A 24,325-nucleotide genomic window follows, 5' to 3' on the forward strand; every position below is an offset into this window, starting at 1 on the left:
CACATTTGTCCCTGAACTGCTGTGGCATAATGAGAATTGCCATATTGTACAAATACTTGTTTAGTGTCTGAAAACTGTTGTTTAAAGTGGAGACATAAGGCTACATTTAGGTCATGAAATAACATAACTGAGAAACAAAGTAGGTGCCCTGTTGGGTTATAATGAACTATCTTGTGTGATGCAATATGTACAGAAATCCAAAACAGAACGAAGAGTTGTATTGAGCAAAATGTGCTTTCAGCTGTGTGGTGGTGTAACTCATACTTCATGTCCTTGAGTATTCACAGACTTTACAGTATGTGGAACTGAGCATCCTATGTAATAGCAACACAATGTCTGCAGCCACGTCTATCAGATTCGACTAGTGTTGGTCTTACAACACAGGACGAATTAACATATGCACCTGTGTAATGTTTGTTCTCTGCACTTAGTGATAATGCACTGCAGCAGCAATTTGAGGGGAAAAAAAAATTGAGTATAAATGCAAAAAAATGAACTGCCAATATAATAATTGGTTTAAAGCAATTTGAAAGTAAGAACAAGATTGCCAAATGCATATATTTAAATTATTAAATACACTACTGTTTATTTTGTAGTGGTTCTATATTTCAGAAAGTGATGGTCTGAGACACTGAAACAGATGAGAGCTTAACAAGGCTATGGGAAAATGGTTCAGCTATGGCACTAAAATTGCTATCACAGACAGAGAGGTTAGCAGTTTCTGGCTCAGATACCAACATGTGAACATAAGGGTTCAACCCCACTAGAAACTGTGAGAGAGAATTATTTTCCTGCCATCCACTTCACTAGACTTACACAGGACTTAATATGACCCAAAATCTCTTCTTAGAAAGGAGGACTGGGACAGCCACATAACCTGCCTGTGAGGATCTGTACATGCACAGTGCCTTAGCTGTGAGAAATAACAAGGAGCTAAAACAATTTCAATTTTTTTCAAACATCATCGTCTCATGAGAGTAGAACCTGAGTTTTTCACTTTCAGTGACCTCCACTCCAACTCATACTGTGACTCTTCTTTTACCGTATGTAGGTCTTGCCTGCATTTCAATTATGTTTTACATAAATTTTACATTAGGATAGCAGTGGTTCTTTTAAAATAATAATAGAAGAAAATCTTAATGAAAGTACTTCAACAGCAACCACGAGAGCCAAAAAAATCCATCCCTAAAAAAATCCCACCAACGTTGCTTGCTAAATAAGTGCTTCACAAGCATGAATGACTTGCTTCTAAACCTGGTAAATCGGAGTGCAGCATTCACAACTCCTACAACTCATCAAGCCCGCCAGTGGTTAGAAAAGTCTAGAACACATTATCCCAATTTGTACTTTTTAGAGAGAGTTATATTTCTACTTATCATGGAGAAGACAACAGTAATTTGACTTTAAGTAGGAAATTAAATGCCCACACACCACCAAGAAAGGCAGCCTCCTTAAATTGCCCAGCACAGAATTCACAGAATTCACAGAATTCACAGAATGGTTAGGGTTGGAAGGGACCTCTGGAGATCATCTAGTCCAACCCCCCTGCCAGAGCAGGGTCACCTACAGCAAGTTGCACAGGACAGCGTCCAGGCGGGTTTTGAATGTCTCCAGAGTGGGAGACTCCACCACCTCTCTGGGCAGCCTGTTCCAGTGCTCCACTACCCTCAAATTAAAGAAGTTCCTTCTCATGTTAAGATGGAACTTCCTATGTTCAAGTTTATGCCCATTACCCCTCATCCTATCACTGGGCGCCACTGAAAAAAGACTGCTCCCATCCCCCTGGCATCCTCCCTTTAAGTATTTGTAAGTATTAATAAGATCCCCCCTCAATCTTCTTTTCTCTAGACTAAAGAGACCCAAGTCCCTCAGCCTTTCCTCATAAGAAAGGTGCTCCAGTCCCCTAATCATCTTCGTTGCCCTTTGCTGGACCCTCTCCAGCAGTTCCCTGTCTTTCTTGAACTGGGGAGCCCAGAACTGGACACAGTACTCCAGATGCGGTCTCACCAGGGCAGAGTAGAGGGGGAGGATGACCTCCCTCGACCTGCTGGCCACACTCTTCTTGATGCACCCCAGGATGCCATTCGCCTTCTTGGCCGCCAGGGCACATTGCTGGCTCATGGTCATCCTGTTGTCCACCAGGACTCCCAGGTCCCTCTCCACAGAGCTGTTCTCCAGGAGGTCAGCCCCCAACCTGTACTGGTGCAGGGGGTTATTCCTCCCCAGGTGCAGTACCCTACACTTACCCTTGTTGAACTTCATAAGGTTTCTTTCTGCCCAACTCTCCAGCCTGGCGAGGTCACGCTGTAAGGCAGCACAGCCTTCAAGGCAGCTGCTGCTGTAAGGCAGCACATGATGTCAGGCTAAAGACACCATCGCAAGATCATCTTTGGTATTCCCAGGCTTCAGTAGTTCCAGAAACATACTGTTGCCAACAACTGCAAACAAACTGTAGGCAGGTACCCTGGCAGCGCTGTGGCCAGAGGTCAGATGGGATGAAGGCTGGACTGGCCTCTTACTGGAGAGTTGGAAGCACAAAATTTGGACAGGCACAAGGACACCTTGCTGGAATTTGATTTCATTGATTTACGAAGGTCCCTTGGCTCTATCTTCCTTCTGACTTGAGGGTTTTTTTGAACCACAGAAAGTTATTCTGTGAAGGAAGGCAGATGAAGTGATAGTATCAGCAGGAGAAGATAAGGTATTGTCCTAGGGACTAATTGCACAGCTTGACTTTCTAATTTGTTAGAATAGATGAAAATTCCCCACAAAGGGGAACACAGGCTTAAAACTGCTGGCAGATTCTTCTACATCATATTTGAATAATAACAAAGTAGAGATAATCATGATCTAATTGTAGACAATTTGTTAGTCAAAAAATTAGTTGAACAAATTGTTCTTTCTGGTATATAAGTTAAAGTTAAAATACACACACACACACACCAGGGAAGATTATTCCTGAGGTATTTATCACTGCAGGATAACTGAAAAGTACTAAAAATAACATGGAAAAACAATGACTTTTAAAATCTCTTCTTTTAAGTATGTAGCTACATGAAACACGTGGTCCTTAAGCAACTTGGTCTAAGATTGAAGTCAGCCCTGCTTTGAGTAGGGGGTTGGACAAGGTGATCTCCAGAGGTCCTTCCAACCTAAATAGTCCTTGGATTCTATCAAATGCCCACAATAAATAAGGTTGTGTCAGACTACTTGAAACCAAAAATCCACCTCAGGTCTAACAGCAGAGATGGGCTCAGACTCTATTGGAAAGGGCTAAAGTCCTCTCTGAGCACCACAGCTTATCCTCATCCTCAGGTTGCCCCGTCAAGCCCCAGCTGCCTTGTCCTCCCTTTCCACCTAACCCAGTAACAGCACGCGGTTTTAGCTCCCTCCTATTTATTTGCAAGCGCCAAGTGGATGCACAGCCCCTGAACAGTCTGAACTGTAATGTAACAGGATCTTGTGTGACAAATTAAGGCAGTCAGAATGGGGGCATGAACGGAGCCTGTCCTCCCTCTTCCTCATTTCCCTCCGACTCAAATGTATCCACGCGAACATGACAGTACACGTCCATCTGCTGAGGGAGCTGCTGTCTTCTCCTGCCACCCTCCCTCTGCATACAGATGTGCTTGCATGTGGACTGCACACTCCAGAAGGCAGACACTGCTGGATTTTAATCCCTCCGAATTCTCTGATGGATTAAACCTCAAATCTCTAACTGTCCTTCTTAATGCTGCAGTAAGTAACACACACATCGGTTACACTGATTTACAGCTGAAATAAAAGTGAAAGACAGTCAAAATGAAATGTCGAAAATCAGTCTATGCTGCTAGTGGACGGGACACTAAAGTGTTCTGGATTATTTTCTCCCACCGCCCTTGACACTGCCCAGTGTCTGATGAGGCAAAACCCACTGGCTGCAGCAATAGAAGTTTGGGTACATGTATTACCCTCCACCTACCTGTAACCCTTCAATGGCCAGTTTGAGGATAGATGGCGTAAGCTTGGAGGCTTGCTTGAAGGAGAAGTTGCTCCAATCTATAATTAGAATGAAGCCATTTATCTGAAGCTCCTGATCTTCAATGAGCACTTCCAACGACAGCAGGATAGCCCGAAGGATATCTATGAAGGAGTTCCTAAAGCCAAAGCAGAAAAAAACAAACAAAAAATAATGGTTGCTGTTATCTTCAAACCTCAAGATATTCAGCTTTGCTGTGGATGGGCCATGAGCAAGGGATGGGGATTTATTCTGGTAGAATTCTTCTGAAAAGAGACTTAATTCAGAGGTGTCACTAAAGCGCTCCTGCTCCAAAACTCACATTCCTCTGCTTGATGTGATAAGTAAGTCCTGCTCACTGGTGAATAAAATAAACCCTGAATTAAATCTTTTTGATTCTTCTGGCTTCCTTATAATAGATTTTAGCTAAGCTACTTTGGGAAAATATTTCTCTGTGGTGATATGAAATGGATTCAGGCTAACAGTTTAAATCCCTGTTCCTTTGGATATACTTTACCAGTTTTTTTGTTTGGGTTTTTTTTTCCCTTCTTTTCTGTCTATTATAAAGAGGAAAATCAGAAAAGGAAATAAATTAGTACGATAGTAATATAAATGGTATGGTTACAACTTGGCTCCCTGGCTTCCTGCTTGAGAGGAGGGAACGATCCAAGGCTTTGCACAATAATGTCTGACTGTTCCCTTATTTCTGTGAACCAAATGCAACATGGAAAATAGCTGAATCCACTTAAAATGGGAATTCTTTATTAATTAGCAGCTACCAATAAGCTGGCTGCAAGGCTTCCCTCAGCTCTGGGAGAATAATTAGAAACCCTGGAGGCCCTGAAGGAGATAGCAAGTGACAGAGAAGAAAATGTTTAAATGTTTTCTTTAATGTGAAAGTCTGCACGGAGAAGCCTGGGCCGCTCTCTGCTTCCATCTCATGCATTTTACAAAGGCAAGTTGGACACTTTAATGACTTATTCCATATTTACACCTGACTAAGCTGAATCAGGACCTCTCATCATCTATCCTTCCCCTTAAGATGATTTACAAACAACAGATTCAACAAGCAAGGAAAGCTTCAGAAAGTATAGCTTAACCTTATGTAAAATGAAACTCTAACATCCTGCTATTGCAGTCTGCTACTCCTCTGCATAATTCTCAAATTTTGATGAAGCCTGAGGTCTATTATAAGGAAGGCTCCCACCATGTTCTCCCACGGAGATTTTCATTTAATCCTTTTCTGCTGTTTTCTTTAATTTAAAACAAGTCATCTAAGCCTACAAGATCGTTGTTTCAAATTATGCCTGAGAGAAAAAACCTTTGTGCAGTCAAAACAAACTTCTCTACTGTCAAGACCTCTAAGCCTGAACGGCAGCAACACAGGATAAATTTCTATTAGAAGTAAATGGTGAAGTGTTTTCTTATTCTTTCTTTTTTCTTCCAGCAGGTTTTGAGTGGAAATGTACGTTCCCTCTCTAAAGACAGAGTCCCTTGAAAAAGCTGTTTCTGAACTGTGCTTCGCCACCTAAGTTAGAAGCTTCCCTGAAGTATAATTGCTGAGGCAACTTGCAACACATAGAGCTTAAGGATATTTGACTTTGTTGCTGCTGAGTACCACACCACCCCTCCCCCATTTGCAGTAACAGGACAACCTTGACCTTTTCAAATCATGTGGGGAAGCCGTGCTAAAGAGACAAACTGAAGCAGTACTTTCCTTAGCAATGTAAGGTGAAGGCATACCCACTGGATTGGCAACTGACATTCGTTTTCAGTCTAAACTTATTTTAAAAAACTTTTATATGAATGTACTACCCACTACCCAGCTGAAATGGGTGACGACCTTCACATGGCAGCATTAAGTTCCTACACTTTCAGTGATGAAAAAAGCAATTTCACCCCTAGATCGTATCTACTTAATATATTCTACGTTACTCTACCCCAGCAGCTCCGTTCAAGGGGGCCCGCCTTCCACAAGAACTGCCCCATGGAAGGTCTCAAGACATGTGCAGTGTCTCCTCACACACATGCCAGCCTTCTCCACTCTCTTGTTGGCATCAAGACAGAGTGATATCGTCATTCATGGATTGTCTTTCTGGCTAGATTGGGGAAGATGGACTAATCCAGAGCTCGATTTAACCCCACATTTGCAAAACTTAAAATAAACTGAAAACTTGTTATTACTGAAGGTGTGAAATTAGGGCCACATTGTGATCAGAAAAGGTTTCATCCTTTATTTTTGGGAAGAAGTTTTCTTAATAGAGGATGCAAACTCGAATTCGTGATCCTGCTACCTCTGATGCTTCTAAAAGCTGTGCAATGATTTCAGTAGGGTTATATGGAAATGGTGCATACAACGCATCTTCCACAATCCACTTAAACTCTAAATCAGAATGAAATGTTTCATTTGATTGAGCAAAATCTTCCTCTCAGACTCTATCCTTCGGAATTCCAATCTTTGTTTAGATGTCTACATAAATTACCAAGTTGTCAAGCAATTACTCACCTGTACATCCCTGCACTTGCAGTAGAAATTATTTGCCTGCGACATATAGCACCCAGTTTTCTTAGTGCATAACTAATCTGGCTGTCCCCTGCCCAGATCCTTCCCCCCCCTCTATGTATTTGCAGTTTCAAGACATGGTGTAGGAAATAACTCAAAGTGAACACAAAGACGTTTTTCAGATGAGTACAAGGAGACGTGAAAGCAGCACACAAGTCCTCCAGGTGGGCTGTATGCAGGCACACTGTTTTGTGAATTTGCAGGGTCTGGATAGAAATCAGACAGAGTGCCACTTGAGGCTGAAGCCCTCTGCTCCCTAATCTTGAGGCTTTGAGACAAATCATTCAGCTGTGTGACTGATTTGCATCCAAATCATTTTCTATGCATGAACACAGAACCACTTTCTATTAGTCCACGTCTTTTGTTCCTTTGCTTAATGTTCCCTTCACTGCTCCAACCTCCCTCCCCACCAGTTTAACCCTCTCACACACACAAAAAAAAAAAAAAAAAGTGAAATAAATTACTATTACACAAAGGGAAATGTGTAAGGTGTTGTAAGGATTCAGCATGGACCCTACTGAAATGAGGCACTAATGAGTTACAAAAGATTTGCACAAGCCCCAGGAAGACAAAAAGGCAGAGGGAGGGAGAGTGCCTATCTGCCTTGGCTGAATGGAAAGGTACCACAAAAGAGGCTCTTCAAATATCCTTTGGAAAATGGGAAGTTAGCCCAACAGAAGCCAGTGGTAAGGAACAATAATGTAAAACAAAAATGAAGATGGTTTAGCTGAGGGATTTGGTGGAGAGATTAGCCAAAGGCATAACATGAAAATAAATAAGAAGAAATTACTTAATTATAAGAGGCGTAAGCAGGCTGCAAGAGAATCAAAAGGCTCTGTGGAGTACCAGGGTGCAATGGGAACAATTACAGGGGATAAAGACATTGCAGGAAATTAAATGATCTATTTGCATGTCTCTGCCACCAGTCATTTTGAAGAGATACATAGATAATAAAGCTGAGGGACTGTTGGAAAATAAGGGGTCAAATAAGACACACTGCAAGAAAGTGATACATTTTGGAGAAGATAGCATCAGTAGAGGCTTTTGACATTACTGTCTCCGAACAGTTAAGCAGAGTCTCTGTTTTAGGCGTGCTAGTGAAATTAATTGGATTATTCAGATGGTTAAAAGTACGAGTGTACAGAAGTACTGACAGCTGAAGCCATTAAGATTGTCTGGTAGTAAGAAAAACCAAACTGTCACTAAAAATCCTGACTGTCCCACAAGACAGCAGGCTAACAAAGTTTGGACCAGTGCTGTTATCTTGGCAGCTGCAGACAACTCAGCTTAACATACCTAAGTTATAGGTATGTTAGGCGTGGTAAGACCCTCTCTCCTGTAATACTTAAAAGGTGGCTTAGCTAAATGCAAAGGCACATAAAAGGGGTTTCTTTACTTGTTAAAAAAAGTCTTGGTATACCAAATCCATGAATTTATCACCTTTTAAATGTAACAAAGCAGTGAAGCTACACCATCATATTTAACATAAGCTAGCAAAAGACTGAGCAATATAAAACTGACTCGATTGGGTCTGTTTGAACATCTAAGAAGAGACGACAGTGTAGTACACCTCACAAAAAAGCTACGTCCAAAGCTGAATAGCATTTAGCAAGCTGCAAACGTGGCAAAGAAATAAATCAGGTAAGATACCACATCTTGCTTTGTTCCCTCCCCACACAGTAAATCACCAATGGAGAGCAGAAATGCACGCTTAGCTTCTAGTGGGGGGAGAGCTGGCACTGCCCCGCAAGGAGGATTCCCACTGGGAGTAAAGCACAGAAGAGGAAGCACAGAAGAAGAAGGACCAGAAAAACATCCTCAGGTTGTCCTGACTAATTTGAGGTAATCGAAGCTGAAGGAGCTGTAAAGAAAGGCTTAGAAAGGGAGACGTGAACAATAAGCAGATGGATGCTGGTGGAGGAGGGAGAATCCCAGGAAGGAGCATCTTGAATTGCTCCCACACACAGCCAAGGTACACTGCTCATGGAAAAGCCCTTGGAATCCAGTCAGCATTGGGTTTTGAACTGGTGTTCATAATTCATATGAAGTCATTTATTTCAGCAGACTAAATTCTCCTTTCTGCTCATGAGGTACTGATAAGAAAGCCTCAACTTCTAATAATGTGTTCTTAGAAAACATCTGGGTTTTTTAAATGCATGTATTTATTTTAGAATTCTAAAACTTAACCTCTGCTGAGAAGGACACCCAGTCCTTGGAGATTCATGTCTTGATTCAAACTCATGAATATGGGTTGCTACCCTGCCTCTCCGCATCTGAGGAAAATGGCAATTGGTCCAACCACCGCAAGACCTGATCTTCGCATTTTATGACCTTTTGGTGAGGAAAGGCCGCTCACACGAACCCTGCGTAACACGGGGCAGCCCTTGGCTGAAGAATAACCAGGAAGAATAACGGCAAAATGAAGAATCGTGAATAAACATGGTGACTCACTTGGCTAATCCTTCACCAGAGAAGATGAACAGTCGAACAGAGGAGCTCACAGCTGACTCATGCGTTGAAAAGGGCTTGTTTGTCTCATCTGTCTGAAGTCTGAATAGCACATATGGGCGCAGAAATTAGCAAGGCTTGTCTGCGATTCACAGAGAAAATGGGTTGCATTCACAGCAAATGTTCACAACAAATATTTTGACCAGCCGTGGGTAACTTTCTTCGTAGAACAATTCAAAGCCATTTAAACTCATTAGCTGCAAAAGTATGAATAATTCACTAGCACACAAACTGGAGAAGTCCTTACACAACCGAGATTTTTCCTTATTTTGTGGGGTACCAACCCTTTCTTTGCTATGCCAAGGTTAAGTCACAGATTTCTTTTTTTTAATTTCTCTGTAGAACCAGAATATATGCAGATAGAACTCCTACTGAGGAGTAAAACACAGGTTGCATTAAGTTAATGTCATAGCTCCAAATTATTCTTCCGTCACATCCAGTGTAGCTATCTTGGGCTGTTCCAGTTTCTCAGCTTCAGACAGGCATCACTCCTGTTTTGTAACGAAAAGATAACAAGCTTTTCCCTAAAGCATCTGTGTGAGTCTATAAATAAAATTCCAAAGTAACTTTACATCCAGGATAACAGACTGGATAGATAAGTGTACTGATTTTTTTCTTTGGAAATGGTTAGTCCAACAGTGCACTGGATACAAGGAACAGAGCAGACTAAGCTGAGACCTGAATTGTGTTTATCAACATCAGAAATCCACTGCTTAGCTTACAACTGAGCAGAGGGCAGTCACCCAGAGATATCTGGCTGGCTTTGAATTCCTGCTTGGAGTCAGCTGGAAGCCTCTGCCATTGCCAGTGAATGAAATGTACCAGCCTGCAGAAAGAAACTACATCGGTTTATTCTTTTATCATGCAAAAATTGCCTCTCAGTGGCTTTCTAAAGATATAAAAATATTCTCCATGCTATGTTTCTGCTGGAGGTTCTTCTATATACAAGTATTATGAGGTTTTTTGCTGTCACTTTCCACTTCAGTTGAACTCCATAGCAACCAACAGACCCTGAATTACACGCTCCGCATTCAAGTCAGTGTTACGAATCTCCTCCTACATACGCTCATTCATATTGTGGGCACCCTTGCCAAATGAATACTTTGTCCCCGATATTAATGTGACTGTGCAAAAACCCTTTGTTATGTGTAATTTGGTTGAAAAACAGGGACCTTTGCAGTCCCTGGGCTTGGGGAGGGAGAGTGCAGGTGGTGGGGCTCTTTGGACCCCTGGTAGGACCAGCTTCCACCAGAGACCTACGCAGGGGAGTATGGAGGTGACATCTGCTCTTCTCTTTGCCTCAGCCCAGGGACTTGTTACGCCGTCGAGCAGGGAATCAGTCCAAGATAAAGCATAAAATTGTTATGCTTCTGAGAGCTCAAAAAATCCCTCCCTGAGCCCTCCAGATCCCAAAGGGAGCAGGCAACCGATTGCAACCCAGCATAGCACAAGCTTAGCGGTGCCACCTTGGGAGTTCCCCTGGGTGCAGTGGGGCAGCCCAGCCCTCGGGCTAATGGCTTGACTGGGGTCCAGGCAGAATGCCCAGCACCGGGCAGGGTGAAGCCCCTCAGGAGCAGCGTGCAGCTCTGCTTTGCAGCCTGCTGCTGAAAGGGAAGGCCAGAACTGACTCTCAGGTACAATATGACTGTTCCTCTGGCTGTGGATTTGTTTTATTCCTTCAGGAGGCAGCATTTCTGAGCTACACCCTGGTGATTTTCTTGCCCTTTTAGTACCCGGAGCATTGTCATGATTGCACGCTGTGCAAATTTCTCTGTTGAGAAGTGACAATCACAAGCAGTGTGTTATGATACTGTGGAAGTTATTAAAAGTCCTACGCTACAAATCCCTAAATGCAATCAATAAATCTATACTAGAGAGCCCCTGCAGTAATTTGCCTGGATAGTCCCAAATGCAATGTTCCCTGCGAGGAGCATGGGGAGGATGGGCAAAGAGAGCGTTCCAGCATGAGCACAGTCAGGGAGCCTGACTGGTGGTGGTTTCAGGTTAGTGGTCCTCCCTGTTAGGAATTTAGGACATGACATGTGGGGGCAGACTGATGGTCACAGCTCAGGATACTCTTTGAGAGGCAATTTTTAATTTCCTATCGTGATCTTACCAATGTTGCGGTACTGTTCCCTCAAGGTGCAGTTGTAGTATAAATGAACAAAATGAATGCTGGTTCATGAATGGCTTATGGTTAGCAGCGTTAGAATTTATGACCTCTGTTGTTTTATTTTATTCTGTGTGATCGCATAGCCTTTTCTTATTCCCTCTTGGCACTGCGATCCATCCTTGCATCCCACTAAACTATTTGCTCAATTTCTCACATCATTGCGTTCCACAAGTTAATTTTTCATTACAGAAAGGGAAAGAATTTTCTTTTGAACATTATGAAGCTTCTGCTTAATCGCGGAAAGCAATTATACAGCTCCTTTGTTCTGTTGTTAGAAGAAGGTACAAATGGCATCACAGATTCAGTCTCCCTGCTATCATGTTTTTTCTGTATGATTCAACTATATCTCCACTAGCTATATCTCTATTGCATCTTCAAAATCTTTCCATCTGAAATAGCCCTGGACTTTTTGCTCCCTTCTGATGCAATTAGCTCACTTGTTCATAACACTAATGAATTCCTTTCATTGCTCTTTTTTTTGGACAGTTACATTTTTTACGTCCCCTCCTTTTTGAGATAATACAATGTAAAGTGAATTCAGTATTCAAGGTGAATTTGGAATATCAGCATACATAAAAGAACATTTTATCTTTTCCTATTTATTCTCCATCTCATTCTTAATGCAGCCTAACATCTAATTAACTTTTCTGACCACCGCTGCACAATAAGCATACTTCTTAATTGTGCTGTCCATAATGACCTGATGTTTTTCTTAAAAGGTTAAAAGTAATTGAAAACTGAGGAGAAACTGCATAGAGTTGAGACAATAAAGGATCTGCATACAAGATGCGGCCACATACTAAAATCCAACATTTTCTTGCACTGCACTTAGACTTCTTGGCATAATAATGTTGCTTTGCTAGGTCATTCTAGAGTTTTCCAGAATTTTTGCTAATCTTCACTAACCTACACAACTTTCCATTTACTTTTTGTCACATCACCACTTACCTCCTCTACATCTGCCAAAATAATATTACCACTGGGCATTATGATAACATAATTCTGCCACTTACAAATCCTACTCTCTGCCTGAAGTATCAGGCTAGCTTTTATGCACAGGACAATAATTGACCTGTATATTTATTAATTTTTTTGAAAAGTCTTTAACACAAACTTGACAGGAAGATTTTTTGACTGGCTAACTAAAAGGTATATTTACATATTTTACCTTAGTCAATTCTAACAAAATTGTCTAATTGCCCCTTTGGTTGCAACCAGTCATTCTTACAGCAGACCTCAGTGATGACTAAATCAAATAATAAAGCTGAAATCAAATAATTGCTCACCAGTGCATATATTCTGAGAGTACTGAGTTCGGAGCTATGTAAGTCATATTATCTCTTGTGGATATTCAAACAACACCTGGCTACTCACATGGCACTCATCAGCCCAGAAAGCTTTGAAAAGTGTAGCAGAATGCCTGGAAGTTCATTCAGAAACTCACTTTTCTCTATCTTTCTTGGGAAGTTTAACTGTTCAGCTAAGCAGCAGGCTCCTTCTGTGTGCTTGAAATTACAGTAATGAACTTTCAGCTGGTAATCATAAACTGATAATGAACTCAAAAGGTATGCATGCAGTCACCTCTTTCCTTCTAGTTCCTAGTCGTAAATCTCTATGAACATTAACGCAGCTGAATCTCAGATTTTTAAAGTCACAGATAGTGTACAATTGGTGTGCTTGACAGATGAGAGTCAAAACTTCCCTGTAAAAGCAGCCCATATTTTGAAAAATATTCTGCTGAAGGGTGCCTTTTTCTTGTGTATGGAATTGTGGAAGGTACATTTGATTCTACAGGCTGAAAAAAGTCAGAAAAATCATAGGAAAACTGGAAAACTGAGTGAGGCTAGATGGTCAGAAACAGATTGCATAAGATCAAGAAATGACGATCTATCCAGTAGGAAGAGCAGAGCTGAGCTGATCATAGTGAAAAGCCACAGTAAACTGAGACTGAGTTATGGGTAACTGCACATGAAATTCCAGACACTGTGCGTGAAGGTGATAGTTGTGGAGTACTGTGTCTCTAACAAAAGCGTAACATGCAGAAGAAAAATTAGAATACAACATCCCAATGGACTTTATTAAGACAGTGTGACATCCTTCTTGGCCTGTGTGAAATGGATGCACACACTGATGAAGACCCCACGGTAGTGGCATGTCTAGAAATGGTTCACATGAAGACGGTTGGAAAATGGCCTGTGTGTCTTCACTGGCAAGATTGTCCTGTGGTAGTAATACACATCTCCACATAAAGATTTATCAAGTAGTTTTGGTATAACCAGATGGTAAAATGGAGAAACAGAGAGAATATGTTTTATTCCTCCTTTCAGGAGGAATGAGAGAGAAAAGCAGAGCGTGTATGGGCAGCGAGCAGAAATGCCACCAATGAAAACAGAAATATTTTGCAAAGAAAGCCCAGTAAAAATGGCATTTTAACTATCGTAATATAGAGGATGATATAAAAATGATGATGTTACTAAAAAGCTTGGAGAAGCTCAGCGGTCCCTATGTGTGTCTGGTGGAGAGCATATTAAGGTTTTTCTAGAACAGCAAGAACATATTGATGAAGCCATGTGGGATGTCATCACCAAAGGCAAATCATCAAAACTGAATCTCTTCAGAGATATTGGGTAAGAGGTTATCAAGACATGAGAAGAAGAAGTGGCAAAAAATAGAAACGCAAGTATATCTTAGTAAACACCTAAAATGTTTATTAAATCAGGCAAATAAGCATATACCTATGCTTATGACTGTACTTAAATCTGGGCGGTGAAAGTGGCAGATGTTAAAAAGTGATGTCAATATCAAAAAGGGTTATAAATTATTTTAGTTGGACACCTTTAGGGCCAATAAAAAAACAGACATGAAAATATTCTAATCATTTCTTATAAACAAATGAAAAGATTTGTCAAGCATTATATATCAAGAGGTTTCCCACTGGAAAAATAGGCAACTTTGATCTTGCTGACAAGATGGAGGAACTTGAGATTATTGATGTAGAAAAGATCATTGGGGAACTCAAAACAGATGCCATAAAGATTCATAAGACAGCAGTCTAGGAAAAATTAACTACAAATCTCTTCAGAAACAACGATGAAGAAAATTTGCTATGATGATTCAACTAAGCAGGGGAGAAGGATCAGAAAGAATGAACCTGTGTAGATTTATGAAATAGAGGAAACTGTTAAAAGTGTATGGGTTCATGATGCTGCCAGTCACAAAGAAACTGCTTTGCAAAGTTGTGCTGAAAAGAATATGCAGTGCCATGAAGCTCAAGGAAAATGAGCAGTTTTCACCCTAAACATTTTTGGGTGGATTATATTTCATGAAACTTCGTGGAAGAAAGTGAAAGAACGAATAGCAACAACTATTCCCCCTAAGACAGCAGATTTTTTTTCCAGAAATCCACTGAAAGGGTAAATGAGAGGTATCTGTAGAAGACTCCAGACTTTACCTAATCCTTAATGAGAAAAAAGGTGATGTGATCCAACCAACAATGAGGAGCATGGTCAAACGTTACCAGTGGAATTAAAAGAAGGTATGTCTTCTTACTCATATTTTTCAGGTTTGTCTCAGACTTCATTCAGTATCAGACCTGCCACGTGGAAAGCAGCTGACAAAAAGTTGCGTTGGGAGATCTGGATTTCATGGACACATGAGTCCCCAGTATATCCATCAACCAAAGATTGATAACCAAATGAATTTTATAACTACCAAACAGAAAACAAAAGTTGTGGAAGACACTATGAGTCTGAATCATACCCAATTGTAGGAGAAATCTTAGGAACTAGTGTTGAATTTAGTTCTGTAGTCAGTATGAATGACAACTGCTTCACTTTCTACCTTTTTTCTGTGTATTTTATTACCACTTACACAGAATAAGTCGGGTAAGAGGAACAAAATTGTTCAGATCCAGAGACAGCTACAGCCTCCTGATGCTTTGCAAAGTGAGGAATTGAGCTTTCCTGGGATGTACAGGGTACAGGGTTTCTTTGACAAAATAGTCCTTTGGAAGGGTTTGGGGTTTGTTTGTTTTGTGGTGGTTTTTTTTTTTTTTAGTAGCAAAATACAGTTTTCTGAGACAACTGCAAGACAAAGGAAAAAGAAAAGGTGAGCCTAGAAGTACTCCCTGCAACACAAAAAAGCAAGTGGAAATTTTTCCGAAGCAGCAACCTGAACGAATTAATGGGACTGGCCCAACTCATTCAGAAATACAACAGTGTTTAGCCTGGCTTTCTCAAAACAGATGAAGTAATTATGGAAGAAAAATGTTAAAATGCAGGTTGCAACTTGAAAATTACAAACTGCCAGGGTTACAGGTGTTCTCAGAATGCCCCCTGTGCAGTATCAGTGGACAAAATGGGCTATAATTAGTTTTTAAGTATGATTTCATATACCATAATCACAAAGGGAAAAAATTAAAGATATTTTAAAACTCTAAGACCAGTACTTCATAATTTTTAAGTATTTCATTTTCTGTGAATACAGTGTCTTAGTACATAATTTTCCTATTTAAAAAAAAAAAGAACAGAACGTGCAATCTACCTGAAGCATTTAATCAATGCTTTACTTGTATTTCATTATCAGTATTTGAAACCTTAAATTTCTGCAATAAACTCTGCCTTTTAACCAAGATTACTGATTCCATGATCTAGTAGCATGAAGGCTTTTCCTGGGTGGGCCAGGATGTATCTCTGTGTCTCATATTGACAGCAGTGGTGTGCAGTAACTGTTTAAGTTGAGATCCCAAAGAAAGCAAAAATAGGATTGCAGATAGTTGTATTGAATATATGGTAATGCTGAAAGGAAGCCCAGCCTGCTATTTTCTATTCCTCTGAAGTCAGTACCATTTTTCAGTACATGTCAATTCCCAGCAGAGTACAGGTTAATGTTGCAGGTCCAGTGTGGGCCTTGCCTTAGAATAGTAATGTTATGTTATTATTTTGGCAGACTGTCAAATTTTCTCTGGAATTTCCAGTGAAATCTAATTTAAGTGGTTTATAAACTATAAAAATTCAGTTGAGTCGAAAACAGAATTTCATGTGAATTGCAATGTTAGGAATTCCGAAAAAAAAAAAAAAGCTTCATTATTTTCGTATTACACAAGTTATCAGCAACCTCCTAAATCACTCTAACCTCTCTACAGTAGGGTGTGCTTACATGCGTGGATGTTTGGTATCTGCCTTTTGGCAACCACCATTTCAACGTTTGCATTTTCTGGGGGAAAGGGCTGCGTTTTAGGTTTCTGAAACAACTGGAAATTATACATTAGTTATGTAATGATTTATACTCTTCTATTTCTGTTTGTGTTGCTTTTGTCGTGAAGCTGATATAATTAATTCCTTTTTTTTAACACTTATAAGAATTCTCACATAGTCAATACAGAGAATTACTGAAGAATTGTGGTTAATTGAAGTCACTACACTACTCATTCAATTGTAAATAATTGCTCGTGGAGCAACATATGTAACAATTAAGTACAGAAAACAATAGACAGCCAAAATTTTTGTGCTTTTGAACTCAATGCACAAAGATGTCCTGCCAGAACTCAGATTGGTGTTTGTAGGAGGCAGCTGTGGAACCAGTTAGCTGGAACAACCAGGATCTTTACCCTGAACACAAGGAGTAGTGTTTTGTCAAAAGCTGGCAAAAAAGAGGCAGTAAAAGGATCAGCAGACATTGCCACAGCAAGTACAGTTACATGGTCTTGAGAAAAATCCCAGAAGGAAAACTTCAGTACTAGAGGTAAATGTGGAAGTCCTGAACAAAAAAATTACCTCTTGTTCTTTACTTCCTCTTGTTTTCTGGAAAACAGTTGTACGCAGTCATTGGTACAAGCTTGTTTACAAAGTAACACCTGGGTTTTTTTCCTCTATTAATTCCCATAAAAATAACCCCAAAACCTCCATAAAAACAGAAAGTCACAATTAATTTTCCTTGAGATCTGACTGGTTGATGTCAAGGAAGGGATTGTGTGTTACAATGAACATATTATGGTTTATTGGGATAGGTGCACCTTGAAATCATTTTTAGAAGTAGCAAAGCCTACTTTTCAGGAGAATGCCATTGGAGATGCTTGCACCATAACAGGGAAGATATGGCCTCTGGAAGATTTAATATGTAAAAGCTTTAATTTGGAATCATAGGATGGCTTCTCAAAAGTGCAGGGTTTGTTAATACCACATTGGGTGTCCTTTTTGGTCTGTTATTGCCTCACAGTTTACACTGTATTGAAAGGGGAAAATTAGGCAGGGAGAGTTCATTCTTATAGATCTAAGCACAGTCTTACAACATGTTTGTTATAACAGCAGAATTCATTTGCCTGAAAGCAACTGTAGTACATACTTCTCTTTATTCTAGCCAATGCTTTGACTTCGCAAAAATGTTACTAAAAAGGCCTTATGGCAATATCAGAGGAAAACTACAAGTGATCAAGTCTTTGCAGAATGAATCCAAATATGCTACAGTTAGTTTCACTCCACAAAAACACACGGAGTGCTTCCAGCCTCTCCATGTTGTTTTTTCCCCTGGTCTGCCAGAACTCTTTATGTTTCCATTCCCTTGCATTCAGTTGACTTAGCTTTGGTTAATATTTTGCAATTTTAGTATTAACCAACAGTGCTTAACAGTCAAGTAAATGCACCATTTTCATTTCTGCACAAGAAGTATATTAAGCTATAAGGTACTCAAGCAAATACCCAATATAAAGCACATGAATAGTTTCATTGCTGCATTTAATCTCCATAGCTGAGTTTGTTGGTGTTGCTCACATGCATGTCAGCATATGCATGGCTGAATCAGATGTTAGGAAAAGCCTTTTGTCTTCTTGCTCTTTGGAATTGCACGAACCCTCTATGCTTTTGAAAGAATGAGATAAGGACGTTCCTTGGTTTTAGCCATGCAATCTTCTAACTCATAGTTTCATGAAAGTCAGAAAACAGACTTCTGGTTCACCTATTCTGACCTAGTCATTCACACTAGTTTTATTAAGGGCCCCACAACATGACTGTAGGCATGAATTAGGCCATTTTTCATTCCAAGAGTAGGAAACTGCATGACAGAGTACAGCTCTGGCACAGTGGGACTTTGTGCGAGCAGGACATTGATGAACACCTTCCTCCCCTCTGCCTGGCCGCAGCACTTCACCCCTGCTCTCTGCTGCTCCCTCGGTACTGCCCAGAGCCTCTCATCAGAGGACACAGTTAATTGAGGTGTTGAACTATAAATCACACCTGCTCCATGATGCTGGACAATTCTTCCAGCACAACTGTTTCCATCTTTTTTCCTTTGTTTTATTTTCTATTATCTTGCCGTGCTCACACTGGAGCAATTCACCACATACAGAAACGAGTTTTGTCCACAGCTTGAGTGCCCTCCTTAGTTGCTCGTCACCACCAGCCCGACAAATGGTTGTTTTCTTGACATACCATTAGTGTAGTAATACTTGTTATCATTACCGGTACTTCAGGATACCAAAATAACCATTTTTTTTTAATTGAAGATGAATTTGTAGACATTTATAGTGAGCCATAGCCTAGGCCAGGCTTACGTGGCAGCCAAGAGATTTATTTTCCACCATGCCTTAGGAAGATGTAGAGCTTCTTCAGGGGAGAAAAAAATAGGCAAAGGATCTTGTCCTGCACACCCTGGTGTAGGAGCTGGACCAAGACTAAAGTTTCTCTGTGGGTCAGGTGGTAGTCACTTCAGGTTTCTTTCTGTATCTTTTGGGAAACAAGATTAAAGAAGACCTTGTCTTCCAGGCAGTGGTGTGACAAGTAGGAAACATGAGTTATTTCTTCCCTGTGTCACTAATTCATTGCCTGACTGTGTTCAATCTCTGCAAGCCTCCCATTAGGCATGGGGTGCACTCCTACCCCAGGATGCAGCCAGCTGCCCTGCTGCTCCAGGGAGCCACCAGCGCTCACACCCACCAGGGCACCCCGACCCCCTGACACACTCTTCTTCATTTAGGGAAGGTGTTCAATGCTTCTTTTCTCTTGTCGATTTAGATGGCAAACTTTCTAGGGTGGGTGTTTAGCCTTGTTTTATTTTTTCATCCTAGTGGGTTAGGACACAGTTTAGGGCTGATGGTAAAAAATGAACCAGTTCACATAAGGAACTGGTTACTGGTGAGCACAACTGGCCAGTATGAGTGCAATGTCCTTTCAGATACATCATGGAATAAGCAGTCACCCAGCTCAACAGCCATGGTCTGGATTGACTGGGCAGGAGTTTTTATGCAGCTGCATTTAAAATCTGTGTATTTTATTACATTTGACAATTGCCTGTAGGTTACCTCCCTGCATTATATGTTAATATAACCTTTGCTATTCACTGTCTTTCCCTGACTCCAGTGCAGTTGAATGAGATGATAGTGCAGTAAACTCCCAAAGTTCAAATCCGCTATACTAAGACAGTATTTTTGGCTTGGTAGGTCCACTAGTATTCAAGAACATCATTTAATGTCCCGGGGACTCAGGTCTCAGTGCTCTTCAGCACTCAGCTGTGCCAGAGCCATACCCCAGTGTATTCCAGAGTTAAGATGAAGGCAGCTTTACATTAATTAAATTTCCTTGGATGTAGGGATGCAGCTGCTGATTAGCAGGGCCAGCAAGAGCTCTGAAGGCCCTCCTTGTGCTATTCTACTCAGTGGCAGCCAACAGGACAAGCCATGTGGCTCCTGCATCGTCTGAAGTACTCCTTCCATGAACATGTGGCCAACACTACTGCAACATTTAACAACCAGCCACACTTTGGACTTCAGAAACCACTTCCCATGGGAAAACTCAATACCTTTGAAAGTAAGACAGACACAAGAAAGCACCATTCTCACTCACTTATCTGTATACTCCTCCTGACAGAGTATTTGCTTACTGATACTTTCTTTAATTCTTAGAATTTCTTTTACTGGGGTCATGTCAGAAAGCCCCCATTGGAGGACTATTTCCAGATAGGCTACCTACCTAGAGATTCTGCAGTTTTCCACATCACAGGTAGGCATAGCAATCTTTTCACAAAGTTAGGATAGCTGCCTTATTTAGCGGTTTCAAACAGGTTCTGTATCTTCTGTATCTGCAGAAGGCTGCAATGGACCTTGGAGACAATGACTTTTGGAACCATTATGCCCCTTAGCACACAGTGAGTGGGAGGCACAGCTCCATCATAGGAAACAATAACACTGGAGCACCATAAAATATCAGAACTATCCATTTTCAAATATAATTGAGGTATAAAACACCCAGCATATATTCAGAATCCCAGATGGAAAAATTGCTTTTACACAATATTTCTTATATACAAGATAGTCTGATGGATTTTTAGATACCAGAGTTTACTGATATAATGTTGATGTTCTTAAACTGCAAGATATCTTAAAGCATCTTCTGAGTTTATCCTCCTCAGAGGCTTTTGACAAAGCAAAATTAATCCTAGAAATAGGGGATAGGAAGTTACCTGACAGCACCTCTTATATCTCCTGGACTGCTTCATCGTAAGTACTCCTAGTTTGTCTCTGACTTCTTCAGTAAAAAATCCAGTGACAAGGAGTCCACAGAGTGCCTCAGTTACTGTTCAGGTGCTGAACCAACTTAATCATTGCAAAATGGGAAATCTATTTTTTCTTAAGATTACTTAATTTGCTTTTATTCTGTATTTCAGTCCCCAAGGAAATGGGGAACTTTTCACTACTACCTTTTATTAAGGTAAACTTGTATATATAGGAAAATTTGTATTCCACCTCTTACTGTACTCAACTTTTATTACATTGTCATATTTTCCAGACTTCCTATTTTACTGTTCTTTTCTTGACGTAGCTCAAATTTGTCTCTCATGCTAGTACTTAGGTTAGAGGTCAGTTGAGGTGAGTAAAGGTGAATAACTGCTGGTCTCCTGCAGACAACATTCCTGTAATACAGCTCAGAGACATTCCTTCCTCAATGGTATCACCTTACTGTATCATTCCATTTGTAGCCCATTCTTTAACCCCAAATCCTTTTGTGCCCAGTCAGTATTTTCTCCAATTATTAAACATGAATACCTTATTTAACAAACCAAGAGGTGACAAAATCCCAGTGGAGACAAATGTGTCAGCCAGGACTAAACCAGCAATGGCAGGTATGTCTGGTGTCTCAAGGCTCGTTGGCTTTTAACATGGAGTCTACCTCTGATATACCTCTTTTTGAAGTAAACCCCCAAATGATCATGAATTACTTTTAAATGAATCTTATAAAATGTTCTCTGAAAGAAAGAGAGTGCACGTGTACCTCTGTATGCATTTTGGCAGAGAATAATAATGAGATGCAGGAAAAAGGAAACGTATTCATTGGCAGCTACAGCATCCACAAATTGCCATTTTCCCCGGACTTGGAAAGCTCTTTTATTCAAACAGAACTGAAGGCTTTATCAGAGTGAAACTGAATTTAAATTGCAGTACCCAGCTAAAAGTGGCTTACATGTAGATGAGAACCTAAGAAATGGAAAGATTTCCTACTGTCTCTCCCAAGATCAGAGTTCATTCCTCCTCCTTTTTTATCTCAGTTTTCAAATGAATATTGCTGTGCATTTGGAAGCAGGATTTTTTCAGCAGTCTCTTTCTCTTTCAATATAAATCACATTTCTCCTTTTGTACTTACACAACCGACAGGTAGGATTATCCCTGGGACACCAAGGCAATACATTCCTATTCAAAAACCTCGCAAAATAAGAACAGCTTAGAGGATCACAGGTCCAAGATAATAGCAGAGCAAGGAGATGCCTTAGATAAGGTTATCGCACTTTGGTGTGGATTTTCCAGGTCCGAAATACATATACAAAAGCAATTCTGTGTGCTAACACATACCCTAACACTCCAAAGAGGTATAGACACCACATATACTCTGCAGATTGATCTGTGCATATTTAATATACACAACTGGCATCTCTTGGATTTGCTGTGAAAGGAAGACAGAAGGAAGGAAACAGCGAAAGGTTTAGCTCTGGCAAGGGAAGCGCATGTTCCTGACTACACCACAGCAGTGGCCTTGTGCTTGTTAACACTTTTTTTCACCTTTATTACTTCATTCTTATCTGAATGTACGGAATTCAGTTCCTCTGCTGACATGGTATAAAACCAGAGGAGCTGAAATTATGGTTTTGTGGAAGGGAGCACAGGACTATCTATGGGAGAGAACAAGGAAGGTGTGGGGATAGCTTGTAACTGGAACTCAATGAAGAAAACCATATTGGTCTAAAAAGGTCAAAAAAAAAAGTTTTGACCTTCCTGCTTTATCAATTCAGACCATCAGCTGCATGTCTTGTAATGTATATGAGAGTGCATGTCTTGTAACGTATATGAGAGTACTTGTCCTGTAAAGTACACATGAGAGTGGTTCTACTGGATCAGACCAAAGGTTCCTCTGGTCCCAAACCCTTGTTGTGACAGTGACCAGCAGCAGGTGCCTAACAAGGGGTTTGATACACAGCAGGTTGGCAAGGTTAAAACAAAAAACATACTAATTTTCCTCTGAAAAGCAAATATCTCTTCTTATCAACATTGATGCGTTAACTTCAAAAATATGGTAGTCAATAGCTTAGAATATTCCAGTTTCAATCAAATCCTGAATTTTGTCCCCCTAAAGATCTATTATGAGATATTATATAAATAATCCATATGTATTTTTCAAATAATTGTTATTGATCACATAACATCATAACATTACTTGGTGCTGTGATTTCTACCACATGTATGAAAGATAACTGGCACCACGTGCGTTAATGCATACACAGACCTGTCATCACCTGTGTGTCTGCAAAGGAAAAGTGGAAAAGTGATACCACCTTTCTATAAAAAAAAAAAAAGCAGTCATGAGGATCTTTGCATATTACCTTTCCCTTAAAAATTAACCTTTACTGATGCAAGTTTGCTCAGCATGGGCAGAAAATAGGCAGTTACATAGGAAATAGTTCCAGCAGAGGCTAACTGGCTGGCTTTGCCCTCTGTTCCCTGCCACAAATGGACCCTCCAGGAGGTTTCCAGAGCTGAGACCATCATGGTCTGGGAGCAAGAGATAGTTGCTTTTTATGGCCCCTGCCATTGCTACACTTACTGAAAACAAAAACTTTGTGAGTGCAGTCAGAACTTAAGACCAAAATTTTCTCTTCCTCAAGGAGTGACTCCATTTTCTTCTCTTTAGGAATCAAGTCTCCAGTCATGGCATATTAATTATGATGTTCCACTCATTTTATTGGCTTACCCATGTCAAAAGAGGCAAAATATCTTGTACAGTAGAGCTTTAACAATTTGATTTCTAGGCTGGTTTATTGGAATGTCTTTACTCTTCCATCCTTTCCCCTGGCCTTCACCTCTGACTGCTGTGTTAAATTTTCAGGTGCCCATGTCAGACGGGTGCTGGTACCAATTCTTTCCTCACATCCCAGAGATACATAGTCAGGGTACTCTCACCAGTGCAACCATGGGAGCTGTCTCCCTCATCCTCCAGCCTCACCATGGCAGACAAGCACCCTGAAAGAGGGTAACCATGGTGGCAGCGTTGAATTTACCCCAACATGCTGTTAAGTCATTTCATGGAGCTCCGCACACCCCACACCATGCACATCCTGACCAAATTCATGGTGTCTACTCTAAATCCTCTGGGATCACCCAGCCTGCTAACCACACTTCTTAAGCATCCCTTATGCTGCTCTGAGGGTGCTGGAAGTGGAGAATGTTCAGCACCTACCAGGGTGTGGTGAAAAAAGCAGCTGTTTTTATGCAAAATGCAATTGATACAGAGGCTCAGAGTTTGGAGAAAAGAGTCTAAAATAAATCATGGCCTGGGGAAATAATGTATCAAGAAAGTATTAGAATTTAAAAATTTCAAATGTATTTAAGGATTCCAGTTCAATATCTCCACTCATTTCTGATGCTTCTACTGCATATAGCCTATTAAATAGCTTGTCAGAGAATTATGGGGTTTTTTTCTCCCCTGACTCCTTGCAGTCTCTTCCTGCTGCAACGCATGAATTTGCCTTAGCTCCTTTTAATTAGGTTGTCAGGTTAGAAACTGATCAGAATATCAGATATTAAGAAAACTTGATTTAGGAAAAGCTC

At 40.6% G+C, this 24,325-nt stretch overlaps 1 protein-coding gene across 1 annotated transcript in view; it reads right to left on the reverse strand.

Annotated features, from left to right (window-relative positions):
- Window positions 1-24,325, reverse strand: part of CLVS1 (clavesin 1) — a 95,025-nt gene that overhangs the window by 63,199 nt on the left and 7,501 nt on the right. The window contains exon 2 of the mRNA XM_009889785.1: window positions 3,962-4,136. Coding sequence (XP_009888087.1) covers window positions 3,962-4,136 — 175 coding nt within the window. The remainder of the gene's footprint in view (window positions 1-3,961; window positions 4,137-24,325) is intronic.

Source organism: Charadrius vociferus, unplaced genomic scaffold, assembly GCF_000708025.1.
Source record: "Charadrius vociferus isolate BGI_N301 unplaced genomic scaffold, ASM70802v2 scaffold167, whole genome shotgun sequence".
Classification (NCBI taxonomy): Eukaryota; Metazoa; Chordata; class Aves; order Charadriiformes; family Charadriidae; genus Charadrius; species Charadrius vociferus.